Here is a 22,276-nt window from a genome sequence, read left to right as displayed (position 1 = left end):
AAAAAGAGAGAGAGAGAGAGAGAAAGAGAAAACACTCTAAATCTGCTTTTGAAAACCAGCTACTACAGATGAATTAAATCTGGAAAAAAAAATGTTGCAGGCAAATATCAAAACAATTTTTCCAGGGATTCTTCTAGATGTCAAATAGCAGCTTAAAAAACTATGCTTCTGTTGATATTAATACTTATTGCTAATGTCCTATTCATAAAGGTTCAATTCTTTGTTCTTCTCAGTACCATAAAGTTAACTAAATATTTGGGCTTTAATTTCACCCTTGCAAAACTTGATCTCTGCAAAGAGATCAAAACCTCGAGTCACAGCAAGAAAAATTTCAAAATAAAAATATTCTGGTTACACGAAGTGCTCTAAGAACCAAGTACACTCCCCTCTGCTCAAGTCTAAGAGCATGTTGCTTCAATGTTATATTGAACTTAAACCATTGTAATTTAGGATGTAAGAACTTGTTTCAAAGACTTCCTCACCCTTTTCAGAACAATGCTGAAAGGAACTTATTAGCTTAAAAAGAAAAAAAAAAATGTGATGATTGAAAGGTTTATAACATTAGATGTGCAAATTAATACATTACTAAATACACTTAATAATCAGAAACACTTTGTGAGACATTATTTCTCCATTATCTCTGAACTGCAGATACTTTCAAAAATAGCTTTGGTGCAAAAGACCTGTAGTTAGCAACCTCGAGAACTGCTAACTTTTCTTCCAAGAAAAGAAGCTTTGTGTATTCAGTATCTGTTTACTGCATCTAGCATCTAATTTTTTGTATGTGTCAAAAAAGAAGGGAGGCAAGGCCTCAAGTGACTTTTCTGCAGTTAATTTGCATCCATATTTTATTTTACACAAAACATTCACCGTAGTTGTTTTTACTTTCCAGCTTCTCTGTAGGATTCTATATACTATACTTACATCTTTACGGTTCCTGATGCTCTGCCACATCCACCTGTTTGACTCCTTTGGACATTCCCATAAAGCTAGTATGAAATTTCTGATTCAAGCAAACCCTTTAGTGTAGCTAAATCTTCTACAGGTAGCTTTGGAAACCTGCCCTGTAATGCGCTGACATGACATAGTTGTTGTTGATTGACAGGCAGCTTGAAGGAAACAAGGAAAAACATATAAAATAATTTGTTAATTGCAGTGACAATAGGTTTTTTTTCCCCTCAGTGCTCTCCGCCTGAAAGCACCACTGGACTGTCATTACCCATCCTCATTATCTTTCACATACTGAATAGCAACTTCACATTTATTATGCATACTGCTAAAATATGTGTTGCAGTATTCTAGAGCAATTAGTTTATTTGGTAGGAAAGCTCATTTTCCACCCATTCTCCTCAGTTTTAACCCATCTAAACACTCAGGACTAAATGAGTCTGGGTTTATTTTTAACACTCTCACACAATATTTCCACTAGGTGTGTTCTTAGTATTCTATATGAATCAACTGCCTCGTTTCAGATGTCTTTGTGTCAGACATTTTTTCCATTTCCTTTAAAAAGTAAGTCGTGTGATGCTATTTTATAACCATTCACTGAAGCTGCTACTTGAATTAAAAACAATGAAACTCATTTAAAGCTAAATGCTATCTACCCTTCATAATGCTGTTCTCCAACAGGAGGAAACAACAGAGAGCAAGAGGTCTTTCCAGATACAGCCTCTCTCTACTAAAGGTGCAGAAGTACTCTGGCAAAAGGGAGGAACTGCATGAAGCAGAGACCTTGCCTCACCTTTCCCTGGCCCTGGCAAATAAAGCTGGGCAGCCCTATGTGGGAGAAATCACTGGAGAATCATCAGGTAGCACCAGCAGAAAGGTGCCCTTGTTTTTATTTCCCTCTAAATGCTTACTTTTAGAATTCTCTTATGCAGCCACTAAAAATGAACAGCAAAAAAAAAAAAAACAACGTATTTACTTTACCTCTCTTTCTGCCAATGTTCTTCCTGTTTGAAACCTGAAAGCCCTTTCAAATGTTTAAGGTCTCCCTACACTTGCGGAAGAATTTGACGCCAGGCAATTGACACAATCCACGGACAAAAGAGGCTCTTCTGCACCAGAACTGCCACAGTCCAGAGGGGCTTGGGAATAAAGTCAGGACACAGCCTGAAACAGTAACACACCTCAGGGATAGCTCATGAAAAGAAGAAATGACCACAGCTTTAGCTCACGTCAAGTGCACACAACTAGTTAATTCCATTATATTCCTAGTGACAACAAAGCTACTGAAGTTTAACTAGCATTGCTGGTTGATGATTTTTGTGTGTGTGTTACAACCACAAAAATAATTACATGGCTTCATTGCTCATGTGGATACTGCTAGGCTGCCCTCAAACAGCAAAACCAGGAAAAAACTAGTCTTGTTTCCACTAAGCAACATTAAATGTTCTTACTTCCTCCTCTTCCGAAGGGGGAAAAAAAAAAAAAAAAAAAAACACTCCTGCTAATAGATCTGACTGCTGAAACCAAGAGCAAAGCTGCCGGGCAAGACACGAAATGAGTTGAGAAGCATGTTTCCTTCCTCAGGTCCTTCATGTAAGCCTGAACATGGCTGTGGTCCCCTCCTACCCCAGTTTCTACAAATAAGAAAAGACCAAGACTATGTTCCTGTTAATACCTTGCATAAAGCACATTTCATTCTTTCAGTGCTTTTACCAATGAACAATCCTGTGAGGCACAGAAATTTCAAAATTTCTACCAGGCAACTGTTTTACTTACAAACTCTTTCTTACACCAACTACCAAGCCTACTTTGCTCAAAATAGTTAAGACCTTGGGTCAAGGAGACAGTGGCATTAGCACTCAACAGAAAATGTGCTTCTCTACACTAAAATAGCCACTTAAGCAAGAATGTGGAAATGATTTATCTTGCAATGTTTGAAGTTGGATCTTCACCTCAGCTATGTCATGACTGCACAATCAGTCAGAGAAAGACTGTTACACTTTCATACAAAGAAAAGGGTATTCAGCTCTTCACTATGAGTATCTAACAAATGTTACCTTTTAGAAAATAAGAAAAAGCATAAATATTAGCTAGTGGAAACATTCACATTTATAACACAGGAGTTAGAGACCTTCAGTGTTTCGGTGCCCAAATATAAATCTCAGTGTTTAGTAACAGTAAGGTGATGTAATTTCACTGAAAGCAGTGTCATTTAAATAACATGATATTTGCAGTCCTAAATATTGCAGTGCTGCATTAATGAAGATAATCATAAAAAAAAAAAAAAAAAACAGAAAACATAAATGAAGCTTATTTATAAAGTCTTGTAAAGGAAATCAGATCTTTGAGGCAAGAAAACAGCCAGATAAGCTTGATTTGGGATTCAGTAATACTGCTTATACATTCTTCACCAGTTATACAACCTATAGGCATTTTAAAAGTAGGAGACTCTTTCCAATAACAATACTGACAATGCTTATGTAAGCACATCACACAGTTAGGATCTGATAAAGCAATCAGATGGACTTCTGCAGAGTCCAAAAAAAATTACAGAATTATGCACCTGTAAGATTTCTTTTATTATTATTTTCAGTCAGTGTCTACTTTCCTGTGACATAATTACCTTTAGAAAACCCCTTAAAACAATAAAGCTGCTAACATAAAAAGTTGTCGTAACTACGGGCACAAGTACTTCTACTTGATCTGAGAAAGCTGCCAACTCGCAGAGAATCTGGCTGGTAATCTGTTCTTCCTCTATAACTTGCTCAAATGTAGGGTCTAAATAAAATCAATCACTGTACTCTTGAAGAATTAGAAAGTTCAGATTTCTCACATTTATAGACATTGTCAGCAAGAATACCAAAATTGGAAGGAATGAATAAGGAATTAAGGAATTTTAGACAAAAACTCCATTAATTTTAATTTTCTTGACCTCCCCAAAACTGTGTATGTCCTTGTAAAGAGTGAAATTCAGATGGTCTTTGGGCGTCCAGTATTTCAAGGTTCCAGTGGTTATTCAGAGAAGTGACATAGTAATTCAGATGATGCGATAGGCAGATTCCTAACCTGGACGTACAAAGGGTTGGGTGTATACATTCTGCACTTGAATTCCGGTATTTTTGCCATAACTCACAGTATTCTTTATTTTAGTACTACAGACATGGAAAGAAAGGTCTTTATTCTATAACTGAGGATGGTGCAGGTTTTCTTTTCAGGACCAAAAAAAACTTGTGCACACATCAAGAAGTGAAACAACCTTAAAAAGGTCAAACTACAAAAGAAAATCTTTGCCTTTTCATCACCTTTGTATGAATTTAGGAAAAAGAGAGGGTTATCAGTTAGAAAGAATTGGCATTATAACAGAAATAATCCTTTCCTAGCATACTATAGACAATTACGTATGTTTATACCCCTTAGAGAGATCTCCCTATTCATGTTTTTGTTTTGAATAACATACTGCCTTTAAAGTGAGTATATCAGAGAAAGTACTAATGGCAAGACATGGAAGGAGATGAACGCGTGGATGAAGGAGGAAACTCCACTCTGCAGGCATAAAAACTAAGTCAGCAGACTAGAGCTGAGTTCTAGATGGAGTACAACAAAAAATAATCAGCAACTCAACTAATAAAAAAAAGCAAAAAGAAGTTTGTCACAAAAAATCACTAGCCATGTCCCATTCTTAGTCCCCCATGTACACCTGTGCCTGGATGAGTATTTGGATAGGCCATGAAGAATTGGATGAAGGATATGATTTTTGCAAAAAAACAAAACATGTCTGTTTTGTTTTGTTTTCCTGGAAAGATAAATTAAACAGGTGCTGCAGATGGTAAACTGTCTTCTTTCCATGATTGTGTGCTGAAGCCCACTCAAAATGCAGCCTTAGGACACAAGACCACTGACTGCGCAAAAACACAAATAAAATCCCTCATACTGTTACTGTGGAGCTTTATTTTACCAAAAAAAAAGAAAAAAAGTGGAATAAAAAAATAACATTTCCTACCAAACTTAGCTAGAGCAGTCTTTCACTGTGCTAGTCAGTAAAACAGCACGTAAGATACTGAGAAGTGCATACAATGTGATTGTATATGATGCACTGCTTTAGCTTATGATACATTTTTAAATCAAACTAAATAACATCTTTCCTATTCTCAGTCTGCAGTGTGAGAAAGTTATTTTAATTTAGCTTAAAATAGGTAACTCCTCAACTTAAGCTAAATATCATTTGGTTTAAGTCAAAAAAATTAAAGTTTGTTGAGGTTTTAAAAAATGGTTTAAAAATTACCGATAAAATACGGTTGATGTAATTTTCCTCTTTAAATTCATTATCGCAGCAGTTACACTTCTCAAAACTATTGTTCGGTATTCCCTGTAGTTAAAGAATGCTTCACCTACACAATACTATCAATTTGACACGCATGCCTAAACTCATTTCTGGCTGCAGGTGCTATTAGATGGTGAAGATCCCTTCTCTTCCTATCTTCCATGAGGCTCCAATTGTTTTTGTGAAGATGCTGTTAGGAATTAATTCAGTATTTCCTTTACACACAGATGATTAGAAAAGTCAAATGTTCGCTCGAATGAAATAACCTGCTAAAATTCTTCACTACAAAATGAAAAAAAAAAGATTTTGGAGGGGCAACAGAACCTGCAAGTCATGTCCTTCTGGGACTTCCATGTAACATAACCATACAACTTGCTTATACTGCAGCTCATTCCATTAAATAGCATTGAAAAGCCAGAGATTCTGATGGATTACAGAATTATAACTGGATAATTTACAGCAATAGCTCATCTATGGGAATATAGAAGTTGCCACTTGAAATAAACTAGCTATTGTATCTGGTCACATATGTATCTGCCTCACGGCCTGAGGCAATGCAATTCCTGATGCTTCAGTGGGAGTTGTAAGAAGTCCCGTCTATCTTCACTGTTTTTATTATTACTTCAACTGATAAAATTTACTGTAATTAACAGCATATAGACTGCCTACAGGTTAGGAGAAATGTTACCTCAAAGCCTTTCAAGATCTCGCTGTCAGCAGCTAGTGATAGCAAAGCTGATCACTCATGCTGACATTATCATCAACCATATTTGACACAGTTCGATTCTTCCTGCGCATGCACGCACATGAATATAAATCTATACAAGGCTTATTCAGAAAGCCTTGATTACTTCTAAGAAGAATGCTAATGAAAATTTATATCAACTACGCAAAAAAAAATCAAAAAAAATCCCTCTTTGAAAAGCTCTGGTACTCTCAAAGACAAATGTGTCTCAACAGAAAAGTATTATTTGTGTCAGCAGTACACTGCTTATTTTTAAAAAAATCTACCCACATTTATTCACAATATATACATTTCTGGAAAACTGTAGTTTGCCCTGCTCCTCTAATATGCTAGAATATGTGCCTCCCACCCTGTCAAAACCAAACTATCCACATAAAGGCCAGTTACAACAGTTCTATACTATGACAGCAGCAAGCATCAAAAATAGCGTGCCACTTTCACACACGGGGAAGATGACACAGGCTAGTCTTACCAGGTCCATTCTTTCCAACAAGAGCACATTTCCATCCCCACATAACTCAGGCATGCTGGAAGCCACCTACTAAACAGATAAGTAGAAAAAAGTCCACAGCTTAAAAAAAAAAAAAAAAAAAAAACACCCAATTCCCAAGTTCATTAACCCTGGTCAAACTGAAGCAAGAGGGTGACGGGGTGACATGGAAGTGGGAACAAGCAGACAAGGGACAGCTGGACTCCCCTGTGACAGCATGAATTAAGGGAGTTTTTATCAAACAAGTGTGAGGTGTGAGAGCAGGAAAACGCTCTCTTACACTCTTTGTGAGCCTGCAAAACATCCAAGCCACAAGCAAGTACCAGTCCTCTGACTCTTGTACAGAGGAAAAAGTCCATGCACAGACAAAAAAAAATAGCTCCTGGGACAAGGAGTCTGGTGAAACTGGAGCAGGAAGGAGGAACAGAACATGTAGCTGGATGTGGAAACTGGTTAGGCAAGGAACTCAGGAACAGAAATAACAAGACTAGGACCAGAAAAGATGGGAACACAGAATATGGCATTAGAGAAGCGGGAGCTAAAAGAGAAGAAAGACAAACACTTGTAGACCAGGGAGACGCAAATGATACGACTGCTGTGTTTGCTTACTGAGATGTTGAGAACTGCACTGAGAAGCAGAAGTGGAATAAGGTAGAAGGAACAAGGATTAAGTCTGAGATAACAAGAGTCTGATAGAGTTACTGCGTTCTGGCCCACAACAAAAAGGAAAATAACCAAATACACAATTATTAAGGTGCCTGCATATACTCATGAAAACAACTCACAGATGTTTTCTCCACTGGTGCTGTTCCATCGAGGGTGACAACCAGCTACATCGAGGGTGACAACCAGCAGTACTACAGTACTGCTCAACTAGAACATCCATAGAAATTCAACCATGTGTCATTGTGCCCATTTTATCAGTGTGCTATCTTAAAAATAAAAAATAATAAATACAAAAAGCAATAGAAGTACAAGAATATCAAGATTACAACTTGAAGTCATAAATTTGTCCTGAAGATAGTTGTGAGATATTTTCTGACAAATTCCCTAAATTCAGTAACTGCAGTTACTGAATTTTTACAGTAAAGGGGATGGCTCTAGCTTTACACCTTACTAGAACAAAAAGTTTGATAAAAATCAATAACTACACTGTACAGCTACAATTCAGCAGTGCATCTCAAAGAGGATAGTATCTTCTAATACTTTAGTTTAACATTAGTCCAGTACTTACCCTTTAAAAGATAGATAACATCTTTCCATTGCAACATCTATGCAAACCAGGGATTTTCACGGAAATTTTCACTGCATTTATATGTACTTTACAAACTAAATACACACATTATGCACTGAAAAAAAGTTTAAATGCATGAAAAAGCTGTATCTGTAAGCATAAACCAATGACTTGTTTATAGAAGCCAGAAAAGTTGAAAAAGAAATACTGAGTTAGTCCAACCACCATCCAGTGATAAAACCCAAGGACTGTGATGAAATCAAGTCTAACAAACGAAAGAAGTGTAGGACACAGAAATGAAATACCTGTAGCTAGTATGCCAAAGAATTAAATTAAAAAATGCTAACCTCAGAGGCCATTACTTAGAACTAGTCCTACAATAGCTGTCTGAAAGATATTTAAACTTCCCATTATAATTGGTAACTATCACCACATGAAATCCCAGGATTCACTTTAGCATCACATAGCAACACTGCCTTGAACACGAGAAACAGAGAGATCAGACCCACCTAAGCAACACTAGACCCACATGACATCACCATAATATCCAGCTTTGATTAAGCCTTGAAAAACATCTGGAATACAAAACATTTCTGCTGTTATCCATTCCCTGTATACATTTTTAGTAACCACCCTTTTCACTTAAAAAAAAAAAAAAAAAAAAAAAAAAAAATTTTGCTGCCCCCCCCCCCCCCCCCCCAAAAAAAAAAAAAAAAAATCTGGCTCAACTAGTCAAGACAATCTTTTGCAACAACTGAGCCCGTGACCAGAACAACAGCTAACAGTAATGCCTGAAACAGCCCAACGCTGTTACAACTTATCAGCAGACTGATAAGATAACACTCTATGCCTGCCTTTCTCTAGAAGACAGATTTCAAGTTAAAGTCTGAACCAAAAACAGAAGCTGCATTCTCTCGGCTTTGCTTTTTTCTTTTCTTCTGCATGAGCTCTGAAAAAGAGCAGTTTCAAACCAGGCTATTTAAGCTAACTTTGAGGAAGATGAGAAAAAAAAAAACAATTAGAATGTCCCAAATTATATAAAAAGACACATCAGATAGGCATTTCCTTATCACAACTTAATACAGTTAAGAAAAAAGGAAAGAATGAAAGCTAGTATATAAATAAAGTTAGTATATAAATAAATAAGATTTTATTTCAAAAATTTTTCACTGTATTATCTTCTTAACCATTAATAACAGACTAAGGCAGCTTGCCGTGGAAAATGCCTACAATTTAAAGCACACTGAAGTTCCACGCTAGAAATCAGAAACAACATTTAACTGCTCAACACTGCATAGAGATAGGATTCCAGGCAACGTCTAGAACTGTCTAGAACATTTGTTCCATTAAACAACATACTTCCAGATACCTGCTGTACTACATCCTATGAACAAACAGCGTCCTCTCAGCATAAATCTGACGTTTCTGTTTGGCACTGACCAATGATCAAACAAAACTGTGGAGAATCACATAATTGTTGCTGTAGGAAAGGACCTCTTCAGGTCAGCTTGTCCAAACCCTCTGCTTTGTCCAACTCAGCTAGAGCAGGCTGCCCAGGACTGTGTCTAGTCAGGCTTTATACATCTCCACACACATAGACATCACAATTCTGAGCAACTTACTCCTGTTTGACAGCCCTCACAGTAAAATAATTATTTTCTTGTGATCAGATGCAATTTCATGGGCTGTGTGTCCATTACCTCTTGGCCTGTCGGTACACACTACTGAGGAGATTCTGGCTCCCTGACCTTCACTTCTACAAATAAAGTATTTGTACACGGTGATGAGATCCCTGAGCCTCATCTTCTCCAGATTGAATAGCCCCAGCTTTCTCATCCTTTCTTAATATGAAATTCTCCATCTTCATGGCCCTGGCACTGAACTTTCTCTCTTGTACGGGGCAGCCCAGAAATGGACACAGTACAGCAGGCATAGCTTCACCAGTGTCGAGCAGAGTGGAAGGACGTCTCCCTCGACATGTGGGAAGCACTCTTCCTAATGCAGCCCATGACACTGTTGGCCTCTTTTCCCACACAGGCATGCTGCTGGCTCATGGCTAGCTAGTTGCCCACCAGCACCCCGAGGTCCTTCTCAGTACAGCCGTCTCCCAGCCAGTTGGCCTCCAGCATGTACTGGTGCCTTCAGGTCACTTTGAATGTCAGCACAACCCTTTGGCCTATCAGCCGCTCCTCCCAGTTCTGTATCATCTGCAAACTTGCTGAGGGTACACCCTGACTCACCCTCCAGGTCATTAAATGAAGATGTTGAACAATATTTGAAGCTGCAGAGTCTCAGAGAAGATAAAGTCAATCTTTCTCGTCTTCTCCAATGCAGCTTGCTGACTCCTGCCACAGCTCTTTCACCCGGTGGCACAGCTCCTCAGTAACCGCACACTAAAAGAGTGCTTGATCCTGCCCAATTAGGGGTCAGGTAGAACAAAGGCTGCAGGTACTCTTTAATCAAGGACAGCTGACAGAGCTTGTTAGAAGCTGCTAGAGCTATCCTTACCTCAGCCTCGCCTATCTGCAGCAGATAGGTGCCTCAGAGGGCTCCCAGACAAGGCACCCAGAAGCTGCCTCTGCTCGCTGTGCTCCAGGCCTGCCGCTCATACAGGCCTCCCTCAGCACAGGCAAAAGGCCAGGCAGGGCGCTTTCTGTTTCTACTAGTACATCAAGGTAAAGAAAAGAAAAATAAAAAAGTTGAAATAATTGGTTTACCACAGCTTTGCTAGCATGTGGAGAAACTGCATAGCACTTGATTTTCACCAAGAATTTACCTCACACTCCTTAGCACACTTCTTCCCCTGAGAGAAATATAATCATTGTTTTCACTTCTCAACCCCCCGGAGAATTGATATGGAATTACGAAAATAAAAGGCTCAATATAAAATCAAGCAGGTTCTAGCTTATAAAGTAAGCTTTATAAGGCTTTTCAAAGCCTTCTCGTTTCCACAGGAGAGAACATTACCTATATTTTTCCAACTGGCTGTTAATGTACTATTCTACATATCTTTTGATCTGACGTATTTTCAGTTCTGTGTGTTAGATATCCTCTATGTGTTTACCCAGAAAATATTTAAAGACAATATTAAACGGTAACTGCTGTTTTATCTGTTAAGTTCACATAGCCCTGAAATAACACGCACATTCTAAACTTTTTTTTTTTTTTTTTTACACCCTGAAAAGGCCTACTGCTAAAGAGGCACACTCACAATCATCAAAGCACCCGATCCAGCTACTTGCCCAGGCCGCAGCCTTGTGGGAGTAACATCCATGATCACCAAGGAAACAACCTGCTCTTCACATTAACACGTAGCCAGGTCCTTGACTAAGAGTCCAACAACCAATTTTTACTCCTTTAATGAATAAATAAATAAATATCTGGTCATAGAGAAGCAGTTCTATAGATAAGACTTTTCTTTTACAAAAACATCTCCATTCATTATCTTCACTGCTCACTTTAGGGTTCGCTCTCCCAAACAGGCCTTGCCTTTACAAGAGACAGCACAATTCAGATCGACATTGCTGAAACCTTGAGAAAATCCTCAATGAGCAGGTAGTGTCATTATTTAAGAATGACAGGTGATTCTCTACGGTTAAAGAACATTGCTGAGCACTGCAATTCAAAAATGACTACAAAAGTTGGGTGGAGCAACAGGGTCTCCCCAACAGCAAACAGCCACAACTTTTATGTGCCTTCTGCAAAATACTCTGCTTTTTTTTATATATGCCACCAAGAAATTTGAGCCTTCCTAATATTTCAATGCCATGCACTACAAGACTGCAGATATGAATCAAACTAAATGGAAAATGAATGACTAAGATTTGTTATTTTTCTAGACTCCAAATTATAAGATCATACTGGTAATTTTGAATATCTTATTGTTGTGTATCTAAAATCAAATCAGTACATTACACAGTAAAAGAAACCAGAAGGCCCTTTATGAGGCATACAGCCCCTCTACTTTCCTTTCTTTCCCACCTCCTTGCACATCGTTCCTGTAACAATATGTATATTTAGGGAAAGAACTCCATATTATTTCTAGATTTTGCAAGCTAACAATTTACAATACATTTTCTAATCTTTTGATTTTGTTCACTGATGGGAGAAGGGGGATCCTCTGTTTTATTTGTGTCCTTTCTGGCGGAGAAATAAAAAAAAAAAAAAGAGAACAGCTCTTTGAGAAGCTTGTGCCAGCTTCATTGTCAAGACAAAGGTCACTGCATTCCTATTCATGATGACCTACAACTGTACCCATTTAAAGACTTCATTATGCTACATTAGAAGGAACCCTTTCTCAGAGGTTTTCATTTAGCTTCATTGTGAGAAGAACAAAACATGCAAGCATCAGAATATGGTGGTAAAAACAGTAAAACTGATGATTTTAGTTACCAACTGTCTTATTTCATTTGCCATCCACTCTCAAGATGGTATTTGTGAAGGATGATTTCCAGAATCATGTAAAATAAAATATAAAATTACTTCTACCCTACAGTGGATCTCCATACTCCAAAGTAAATAAACAATCAAATTCAGCATACCTACTCAAAATGGATTGCAATCTCTCCAAAATCAGAGGTTCCAACATCTCTAGAATTGAGCAATTGGTTTAGCCTTCATCTCCTTAGAGTAATATTAAATAAGACTATTATAGAAGTAAAACTAGAAAGAAAATTTAATTATGAATGCTCAGGAAATTTACTTTTAAATCACCCACATCTTTCATACAGATTTAACTCTACACTAAAATCACCAAGTATTACCGTGCCTAGTTACAAGGTTTTGTAGACCAAATAAACAGTTTCATGATGAAATTTGACCAAACTTTTAAAAGTTGACAAATTTCTTAAGCTACACAGCTTAAATATTTTTAGTAACACAACTCCACTGATTTTTTGAATAGTCCTTTGGACTAAAGTTGGCCAGACCCAAGATAACAGAATCCTTGCACAGATTTCTGCTTTTCATGTTCAGAAAGTGAACCAATAATTGGAAATGGCAGGTCTTTGAAAATAAAACAAGTATTTAAAAAAAAAAAAAAAAAGAAAGAAAGGCCAGGAGAAACAGAACTATTTAAGAAACAGACTATATCTAAGAAACAGAGCTATTGAGCTTGCTGCAGTGTTACACTTGAGCATCACTACTGACCACAGACAAGCTGCAAGTGCAAAGCCATGTTCACTCTACTGAGATTACATGATGGCTTGCCCCTTAGACCACGGGGCCACAAGATCCTACTAAATGTGTTATCCATATAACCTGACCAAATTCCAGGTAGACAGTTAACTAATACAACTAATATAACTTCTTCAGTTGCATAAGCTATCCCTTATCAGTCTCATTTTCCAGTATTACCAAGCACTCTTTAAGCTAACCCACTTTTCATCATAGAGAACCATTTCATTTAATGGATACAAATATCCATAGGCATATTTTACCCACACACGCTACATTAAAGTTCCTCAGCAGAACATGCAAGACGTTTTACTACACACCTATATATTTTCCTATTACAGGAAAACAAATTAAAGTGATTCAAAACCTTGTCACTCAAGTTGCATATGGACTTCTTTGTAAAGTCTACTCTTCAAAACAGGTCTGTGTCTGCTTTTATGTCCGCTCATCTCAGAGAACAACCTCCTATCTTTGAGACTTTTTCCCCCTCCAGAAAAAAAATACTCAGGATCTTTGAGCAGTCTGAACTATCCTTACCACTGTCAATACAGTCTCTGGCTTTATGCCAGCACCCAGGCACATCAGGATGCAGTCGAGACTCTAGCCTCCTATGCAGTGAGGATGGAGTAGAGAGAGAAGTACACATTGTGAAGAGAAATTAAGGGATTAAAAATAACCTGTCTTCTAGCCTTTGAGAACATCAAAATGAAATCTTTTTTGCAAAAAGCACAAAGTAAAGTTACGTTACAAACAACAACACTGGAAAATTCTGAATGGTAATAACCTACCTTTAGCAAGTTTTTAGCATTGAAGGTAGCACATGCCATACCGCAGAGTATCTGGCACATGCTGCAGCTCCTACATAATAACCATTTCATGCCTCGTTAGTTCATAGAATGTTTTGATATTTGTAGCACTAAAGAGACAATTTAAAGAACATTTTAAGGTAAGTTGAAGTATATTAAAACAATTAAAGAAATGTATAGTTACATTAGTTCTTCTTTCATTTTTTAGTCTGGCCATACAACTCTTTATTTGATTTAACATCGAGTCCTCAAATATACAAGCATCTTTCAGATGCACTTTCATAACATCACTTAAGATAGCCTTCAGTTTTAAAATTGCAAAATCCATCAGAAATTTAATAAAAACAAAATATTAAAACATACCAGAATGTAAACATAGTAGCATGCTGTATACATAAATTTACATTACTATCAAGATTGTAAATCAAGCATTAGAAATTAAAAATGCCAGCACTAAATCTTCCACTTAATCCTCAATTCACCCCATCTTGTATTTGCATTATGACAGACTGATTACATGATGGCACAGTATTATTTCCAAGCAACTCTCTGTTGCTGTTTATATCCACAACGAATAGGATGACAACTCTCCGAGAATGAAGCAGGACTGTTTCACGAGGCTGCTCTCTATAGAACCTGTTTTCCCTGGATGCTGGATTTAGAGTGAATACAACAGAAGGGAAAAAACAGATTTAGGCTTCTGAACATCACCTTAGAGAATTAAACTCCTCCATGACTCTGCCCCATAGCTTCTACTTGATTCTACACAATCAGCTACTCCACATTTACTAAGCTGGTAACTATTCCTCAACCTATCTCTACACAGGGTTTGAAACAGCAGGGGTCTTACAGCAGGAACTCAATTCCAATCAACGTCAAAGAAATGAAATTCCACTACCTATCCCTTCAGGTCACAGGTGTCAAACAAACCGGGCATCAAAAAGTAAATTTTTTAGCATTGGTGTCAATAAAAAAAATATATAAAATTAAATTATTGGTATGGGGATATGAAAAAAAAAATTGTTCTTTGGGGATGTCTCACCATGTTAGGAAACAGTACTAAAAACAGCTGGGTTCTAGCTGCCAGTGAAAAGGGGGACAAGAAGCATGTTCTGAACAACAGATAAATTGTATTTGTATTTCATAGCTATTAACTCAGTGAACAGGTTATATCCTGGGTTCCAAATACTACACAAAATACTATGCTTTATTTTCTTTTCTTAAATGCTTGTACAAACAAACCAAAAAGCACAAAAATCACCTTAGAAGAACATTAGAAGTGAGGACTGCAGCTTATATAAGCCAGAAAGCAAACTCCACTACATGGCAATGTGCAACATGCCCCTGTGCAGGGCTAACAGACACTATTTGAACTAATGTAGCAAATAAGTGTAATGGTCCCGTCTATTACGCAGGAGGGGTCACCTTCAGAGATATAGCCACCCAGCTTTTAAGTATCTGAACGTAAATGCATTTCCAAAGAATTGCAAGTAAATGTAATTGTGTTTTCAAGAACAGGCAGTGATTCAAATGAGTGTCCCTAAGTCCAACCTCCAACATCGATGTTCCTAACGGGCTGGGGCGTACTCATTTGTTTTTAAAAAGGGATGAAGGGATGAAAAGGCCAGTGGAACAAGCAAGTTTTCTTCCTTAATTTTGTTTCAGGAAATATATGCAGAAGATAGGGTGAGAAAGATAGTGTGTGGAGCGTGAGACAGACTAAGCCTGGAAAATTCCAGACCAAATGGTTAAAGCCAGTAGTCAGAAAGGGCTGAAAACAGGATCTTCCATTTTAAAGTGACCTGACTCCTTTCAAAACGTAATATATTAAAAAAAAAAAAAAAAAAAAGAGAGAGAGAGAGAACACTAGCAGCTTAAACATTCACTCATGTATCTTCTCAGGCATAAGGAACATCTCCAGAGTTGCACCTGTGACTTCACACGCACAATAATGATTTCTAGTCAGTGGGAAAGAAAAGCAGAGGCATCATTCAGACACATTGTTGTCAAACATATCTAAGGCAGAGGAAAAAAGAAAAAAAAAAAAAAAAGGCAGCCAGACCAAAACCAAAACAACACTAATGGAATACATTGTATTATTACAAAACCTTCAAGGTTTCCATGATGCATCGGGTTGCCTTTTTTCTAGTAAATAAATCTGAAATTGTAATCTCCCACCACATTTTCCCATTTTATAATTCCCATTTATTCCACCACTTCCTTATTCTAAAAATTTCACCCACTACCCACAAAGTCTGCATCTGATCTGTCAAATTTGGGAACTTTAGTGTCTTTAATTTTACTGTCTTGGAGCATACTGAAACACATTCACGATTCACAGTACCACGATGTGCTTGGCCCAAACAAAAACACGTAATGTGAGTTACTATATTAAGAAATGGAACACTTTATCTACAATTTTCTATCGTATCATCACACATATCAATTCTTATATCCCCTGTGTTAGTGATAGGAAACAGGTTATCATTCCCCTCCCATCATCTCTTGAACAAGAAAATTTAACCAGGCACTAAAGTGAAAACCTACATTCAAAGGCCATTTTCCTTTCTTTTTGTCCTCCCTGCCCATGCTGTGATGTTACTACTAAACTAGTTCTTTTTACTATCTAGCATGTAACACCATACTTGATTTCTACCATACCATTTTACCACACCCCTTAGCTAACCTGAAGAAAAATAAACTTGAACTCCATACCAACTCCATACCACATTAGGAAAAAGTCTACTTGCATTTCTTTTTTTGAATGGCTGCTAACATGTGGAGAGAATATACAAAATTCCTGTAATTTTCCCTTTCAGATCTTCCAAAATTATTCCTAACACCTCTCTGAGTATCTTAAACATTTGGTATTGTTTTATATTTACTTGGGAAGATTTTCATCCTTAGTTGTCATACATCAGCATACTGGTGATTCTTCTCTTATTCACGTCGTTGCCTTGATTCAAACTGCAATCTTCTTTTCTGCGACACTCTGCAACCATTCTGAGACTTTCAGCGCTGCTACTCTTATAATCACATGCAACGTTGAAGAAAAACACAGCTTAAGGAAACGGCTGCAAACCATCTTCATCCTAATTAAAATGCTTTCTAATATTCTGCTGTACTACTATTTTTACTGGGCTTTCCTTAGAAGGTAAAAGTTAGCACAGAAAAGAGGAAAAACAGATAGAAGACTTTCTAAAATCTTTACTTTGAACAAAATTGTATTATAGATGCGTCATTCCGAATTTTCAGCAATTACAAAACATCTTTAAAGTTAACAATACACAGTTGGTTTTTTTATTTATTTTTAACCAAAATCTTATATAAAAAAAGACATTTAAAAAGCTGAGGTCATGTGAACAGTTTAACTTAAGGAAATTTGTTATTTTTTTTCCCTTGGAGACTCAAGGTATGAAATAGGGCCCTGATTTCTAGAACAGTGCATTCAGATTACATGACCCAAAAAGAAATTGAAGGGAAAAAAAACAGCTGAAAACATGTCAGTAAATCACATTAATCCTTCTCAAAACTTCATCTCTTAACATTTCCCTAATAGGCTCTTACAAGTGTGACTGGATAATAGAAGTGATATCTTTATGATTTTGTGAATAATGGGTTTTATTAGTATTAAGTTAAAGCAAACAGCCAGAACAATACATATGCAACTTCTACTACACACAATATAAAGAAAGTAATTATAACCTCTGTAAAACAAGAGAAAAGGTACTGAAAAAGCCAGCAGTGGTTATGGGCTATTCCATCCCCACAACCAGGCTGGGTCTGTGTATAGAGAACAACTGTTGTTCGCCTTTTTCAACTGAAATTGGGTGAGATACATAATCAAGTATAAAGAAAAGGTTAATGGAGTTACATGGTTTCTCTGAACAAATTCTAGATTAGTAAGAAAAAAAAAGTTCACCTAGCAAAAGAGGTTACAAGTGGGCTCAGGTTTCAAATTTTAGTGGTGAGGGACAATGGGAAAAATTACCAAGGATTTTTGTAACAATTCCTTTAATAATACACCACTTTCATAACAGAAGTGTTTTACACTTGCACAATGTTAATAACTTTATTATACATGGAAGCCTGTAATAGGCTGATTACACAATAAGACTGCAAACAACCACTGGTACCTTCCTGACACCAGAAAAGTACGTTAAGACTGAAACATCACCAAGAGTACATAAAAAACCATCAGCATAAACGTCACCAAAATTACATTAAAAAACTAATCAAAAAATACATTTGCAAAAAGTGGTTTAGAGCAGTGCCACTGCCTTTCAGCAGCTTTGAATGGCCACCAGTATTTCTAGCAGGTTTCCGTGGCTCCACAGGCATTAATCAGGATTCACATATAATAAATAATGTACCACAAAATATACATAAAGTAAGGCAATAATTCCAAAGAAAAGTTCTGTTGATATTGAGAAGCTGCTCGAGTTCTACTCTCGTAGTTGACGCCATCACCAGAAACCTTTGATGGAATTGCAGCCTTAGGCCCTAAGCCTGCAATGATAAACTGCTGCAAACCCCTGTAACCGTAAAGAGCTCCAGCGACACCACCGGTAACACTGCAGGGCACAGGGGTCCATGTGAGCTGATCCTGATGCAGGATCGGGGCCTTCATATGTACAGTTGGGAGTAGATTATTTCTTATTGTACATGGAAACCTCGACAGAATTCTAAAAATATGCGGGTGTTTACTGTTCGTTTTCTGATGTCACAAGACATCAGAAAGTACATAGTACGATATGCACTTTCTGGAATGTAATTTTTTTTTAAAATGTTAGCTATTAAGTTGGGGGTGAGAGAGGGAGTAGGCAAGAAGGGGATGAAAAAGGTGTAAATTAAGAAGAAAACACAAATCAAGTCCGGAGGAATTGGGAGCACAACAAAAGAGAGGGAACCTTATACATTAAAAGAATGTGGAAAGGGGGAAGAGCAAGAGACCGACTTCTTTTGAACCATGTAAAATAAATAATGTATCCCAAGAGCATATCTAGAATATGACTGTATTTTCAAGTCGGGGTTCTAATGACATGAACCAGATGCACGCACTTTGTTCTCATGGTTTGTGTCAACAGAATCTCTTTACGGAATTACAGTCTTACACAGGAGTTCTGGGGACATTATTATTTATATTAAAGCTACCGTTCCGGGCTCTCAGTACAGATCCAAGAATATTTGCTCCACCTGTCTGGAATGAGCATCACCTGGAAGAACAGGAGTACTTTAAAAGCAACAAGATTTAGGTAGCAAAATTCTTTCAGATCAGCCCAGACATGAGACAGCATTTTGAAATGTCGCAGATCCCTTCCTCAAAAAAGCTTGATATATTTGTCACTATCTGTAAATCGGAAGTTCCAATACACTAGTGGTGCATAGAATTCCCATGCTTCGTTACACTTTCCTGAGAGTAAAGCAATTAGAATAAACCTTAGTCCTAGGAACAAAGTTATTTTTTTTTTGCATTTTAAACTTTTGGGCTATTCCCTGACAACCTATATTTGAAAATTTGATTGCTAAACGTTGTCACTTGAACAAAAACACTATTTCAAATCTATTGATTTTTGATTAAAAACCATAATAAAAACAGATCTAAAAAAATCACACTAACAAAATAAACTAAATATGAAAAGTTGCATTGAAAGGGCATGTTACATTATTCGTAATAGGACCGTGTAGAAACATTCCAATGGCAGTGTTGTCAAAGTAAAACTACATTAAGAAGACCCCACAGCCTGGTCACAGTCGGGACCTTACCTGTAACTCTGGCTGGTTGGGGTTTTTACTCGTGTACTACATGGCTCACTTACATCAGACATCATATTTGAATACCCTGAGAAATCTGACACTGAAGTCCTTACTCTATGGTCCACTTCCCCATTAGAGTTAGTGATAAAAGTCATTGGCACCCTGCTGCCCGACTTAAACTGAGAACCAAACGCTTGTGCAAAGTTCTCGATCTGGTATGTTGCTCTAGGCTCTATGTCCTTCTGAGGATCTATCTGACTAGCTAACTCCTGAGATGGGATCTGAAAGCTCGTTGAGGATTCTAAGTTTTTCTGTTCCTTCTGGCCAGTCAGTTTCTGAGATGTTGACTGGTAGTTAGACGAAGTCTCTAAGTTTTTTTGAGGATCGATGAGATCATCCAGCTCTTGAGAAGGAGTCAACTGTTGATGCGTAGCCTCCAGAGCAGATAAATAAAAGCCTGGCTGAGATCCAAGCAACATCCCAAACGGAGGTTTTGGCAACGCAGTTGGCAATACTGAGGTAACGGACTGGCTGAAACCACACTCGAGCGGAGATGTAGTGTAAATCTGTTTGTCTTGAAACAGAGTGTGGTTATGCAGAGTTGAAGACAAGCTAACAAACTGGAAACTGGGTCCAAAAGCAAAACCAGTGCTGTTGGTTGTTCTTTCAAAAGCTTGTTGGAGGTATTTGGAGTATTCTTGCAACATGCTCGCCTTATCGTTTGAAACTGTTTGAGAGTTAGGGCTCAGGTTTTCTTCCTGGACCATCTCCGAATGTTCTCCGGAGCTGTGCAAGTCCACACGCTGTTCAGTTATACTGAAAGGATCTTCCTTCTGGCCTTCTGATTTGTGAGAGTACTGGTCCAAAAGGCTCTGTAAAACTTCATCGGGAATACCAGACTTGTCATGGCAAGACTTTATTTCGCTATTTAAGGATGCTGAATCAATGAGAGATAACGGAGTTTCATTATCCATAACACTAACACCTGCAGACTGGATGACGGACTGCTGGGAAGTCATGTGTCCGACATTAATTGAAAAGGCACTGTTACCGCTTGCAGTTTGCAAGTATCTTCTTTTCTTGGAAAACTGCATGGCGTCATCGTAATTGCTACTTATTTGACCTGGTTTACCACCTGTACTTTGGAGAAGGCCAATAGTTTCTACACCAGTATTGGTTACTAGGGAGCCTAGAGAGCCACTCTGTTTCCCAGCCAGTGGTTTTTGCCCCAAAATATCTGGCAGCGGTGATACAAAATTAAGGTAGTTTTTGTCTGCCTGTTTCCTGCTTCCTTTTTTGAAGACCAATTTTGGCACCTTTTTCTGAAGTTCTTCTACGCCTGTGCCGGCTAGACCACCACTGGAAGACACGATAGGAATATCAACTGCATAATTTGGCATGGCCACATTACTTGTAACTTGAGACTCAGTTACTTTGCTGCTACACTTATTTCCTTTGTTTTCAGTGGATATACTTTTTGCTTTACTTTTTCTCCTTGAGGAACTTGTATTTCCCTGAGACAACGCAGCCAAGCTACCCATGTTATTCGACGATCCAGGCTCCATTCCAGCACCTGCTTTACCTATGGCTTCACCACACGTTCTTCTGTGCTTCAAGAGTCTATCAGTCCTTGAAAAATACTGCTGACAAGTGTCACATTTGTATGGCTTTTCTCCACTATGCGTCCTCTTGTGTCTTTCCATGTGGTACTTCTGGATGAACTTCATGCTACACTGGTCGCACCCGAAGGGCTTCTCCCTACTGTGGATCTTCTCGTGTCTCTGCAGCAAGTACTTCTGGATGAAACCCATGCTGCACTGGCTGCACTGGAAAGGCCTCTCCCCGGTGTGAATGAGCACATGTCTGCGCAAGTGGTAGGAGCTCCTGAAGGCAGCGCTGCAGTGTTCGCAGACGTGAGGTTTCTGACTTGGGGATGCGATGGCACCTTCCGCATCTCCCACCAGGGGGGGTTTGGATGAAGCGCTTGGCTTCCGCTTGGCTTTGATTCCCTGAGTTTCTGGCTTTGGCCTCTTTGCCTTCTTGACCTGGGTATCGTGCTTTGGCTCACCCGAGCTCCCAGGGGCGCCCTCGCCTCTGCCACTCAGTAACAGGTCTCGGTGGGGATGCTGGTGCAGGTGGTGAAGGAGGCTGAGGTCCTGAATCACGCTCTGGCCGCTCCCTTCCCCGCCGCCTCCGCTGCCCCCCAGGCCCGGGGGCCTCTCGTCCCCCGCCGCCCCGAAGAGCCCCCCGTAGTGGTGGTGGTGCTGCTGCGGCGGCTGCTGCTGCTCGTCCTCGTCCTGCTCGCTGGGCTTCTCCTGCTTGATGCTCACCAGGGACTGCAGAAAGCCCCAGGGGCTCCTCTGCGCGGAGGAGGCGGGCGCCGAGGGGAAAGCCCCCGCCGGCTCCTTCTTGAAAGTCACGTCCTGAGGGGGGGCGGGCGGCGCCGGGGGCTCGGCCGCCGCCGCGGAGGCAGCGGCGGGAGGCAGCACGCACTGCGGGGGGTGCTGGGCCGCCGCGGGGGGCGCGGCCGCCCGGGTGAAGCTGGTGACCGGGGGCAGGCGGTGGTTGAACATCACCATGCCGGGGGGGAACGCGGGCTCCATGGCGGCCGCCGCCCTCTTGCCTCCTCCTCCTCCGCCTCCGAGGAAGCCGCTGCCGAGTTTCATCCCCCGGCCAGGCGGCCCGGGGAGGAGGCGCGGCCCTGAGGGGCTGCGGGACCCGCCGCCCGCCCGCCGCCTCCCGCCGCTCAGCGCCCGGCTCCCGCCGCGGCCCGGCAGCCGCCGCCCGGGCGCATGGCCGC

The 22,276-nt window shown here is 39.3% G+C and overlaps 1 protein-coding gene across 1 annotated transcript; it reads right to left on the bottom strand.

Moving 5' to 3' along the window:
* Positions 1 to 16,909: 16,909 nt before the first annotated feature.
* ZNF281 (zinc finger protein 281) lies at positions 16,910 to 22,268 on the bottom strand. Its single transcript, XM_035333476.1, has one exon. The coding sequence runs from the start codon at positions 22,140 to 22,142 to the stop codon at positions 19,482 to 19,484; it is 2,661 nt and encodes an 886-aa protein (XP_035189367.1). The 5' UTR covers positions 22,143 to 22,268; the 3' UTR covers positions 16,910 to 19,481.
* Between the last annotated feature and the right edge of the window lie 8 nt (positions 22,269 to 22,276).

Source organism: Oxyura jamaicensis, chromosome 8, assembly GCF_011077185.1.
Source record: "Oxyura jamaicensis isolate SHBP4307 breed ruddy duck chromosome 8, BPBGC_Ojam_1.0, whole genome shotgun sequence".
In the NCBI taxonomy this organism is placed as follows: Eukaryota; Metazoa; Chordata; class Aves; order Anseriformes; family Anatidae; genus Oxyura; species Oxyura jamaicensis.
Note: the sequence above shows the minus strand (reverse complement) of the source record. Positions and strands in the feature narration are given on the sequence as shown.

What these genes read in the sequence shown, in the direction of transcription:
- ZNF281 (XM_035333476.1), bottom strand. Translation starts at nt 22,142, where the DNA reads ATGAAACTCGGCAGCGGCTTCCTCGGAGGCGGAGGAGGAGGAGGCAAG.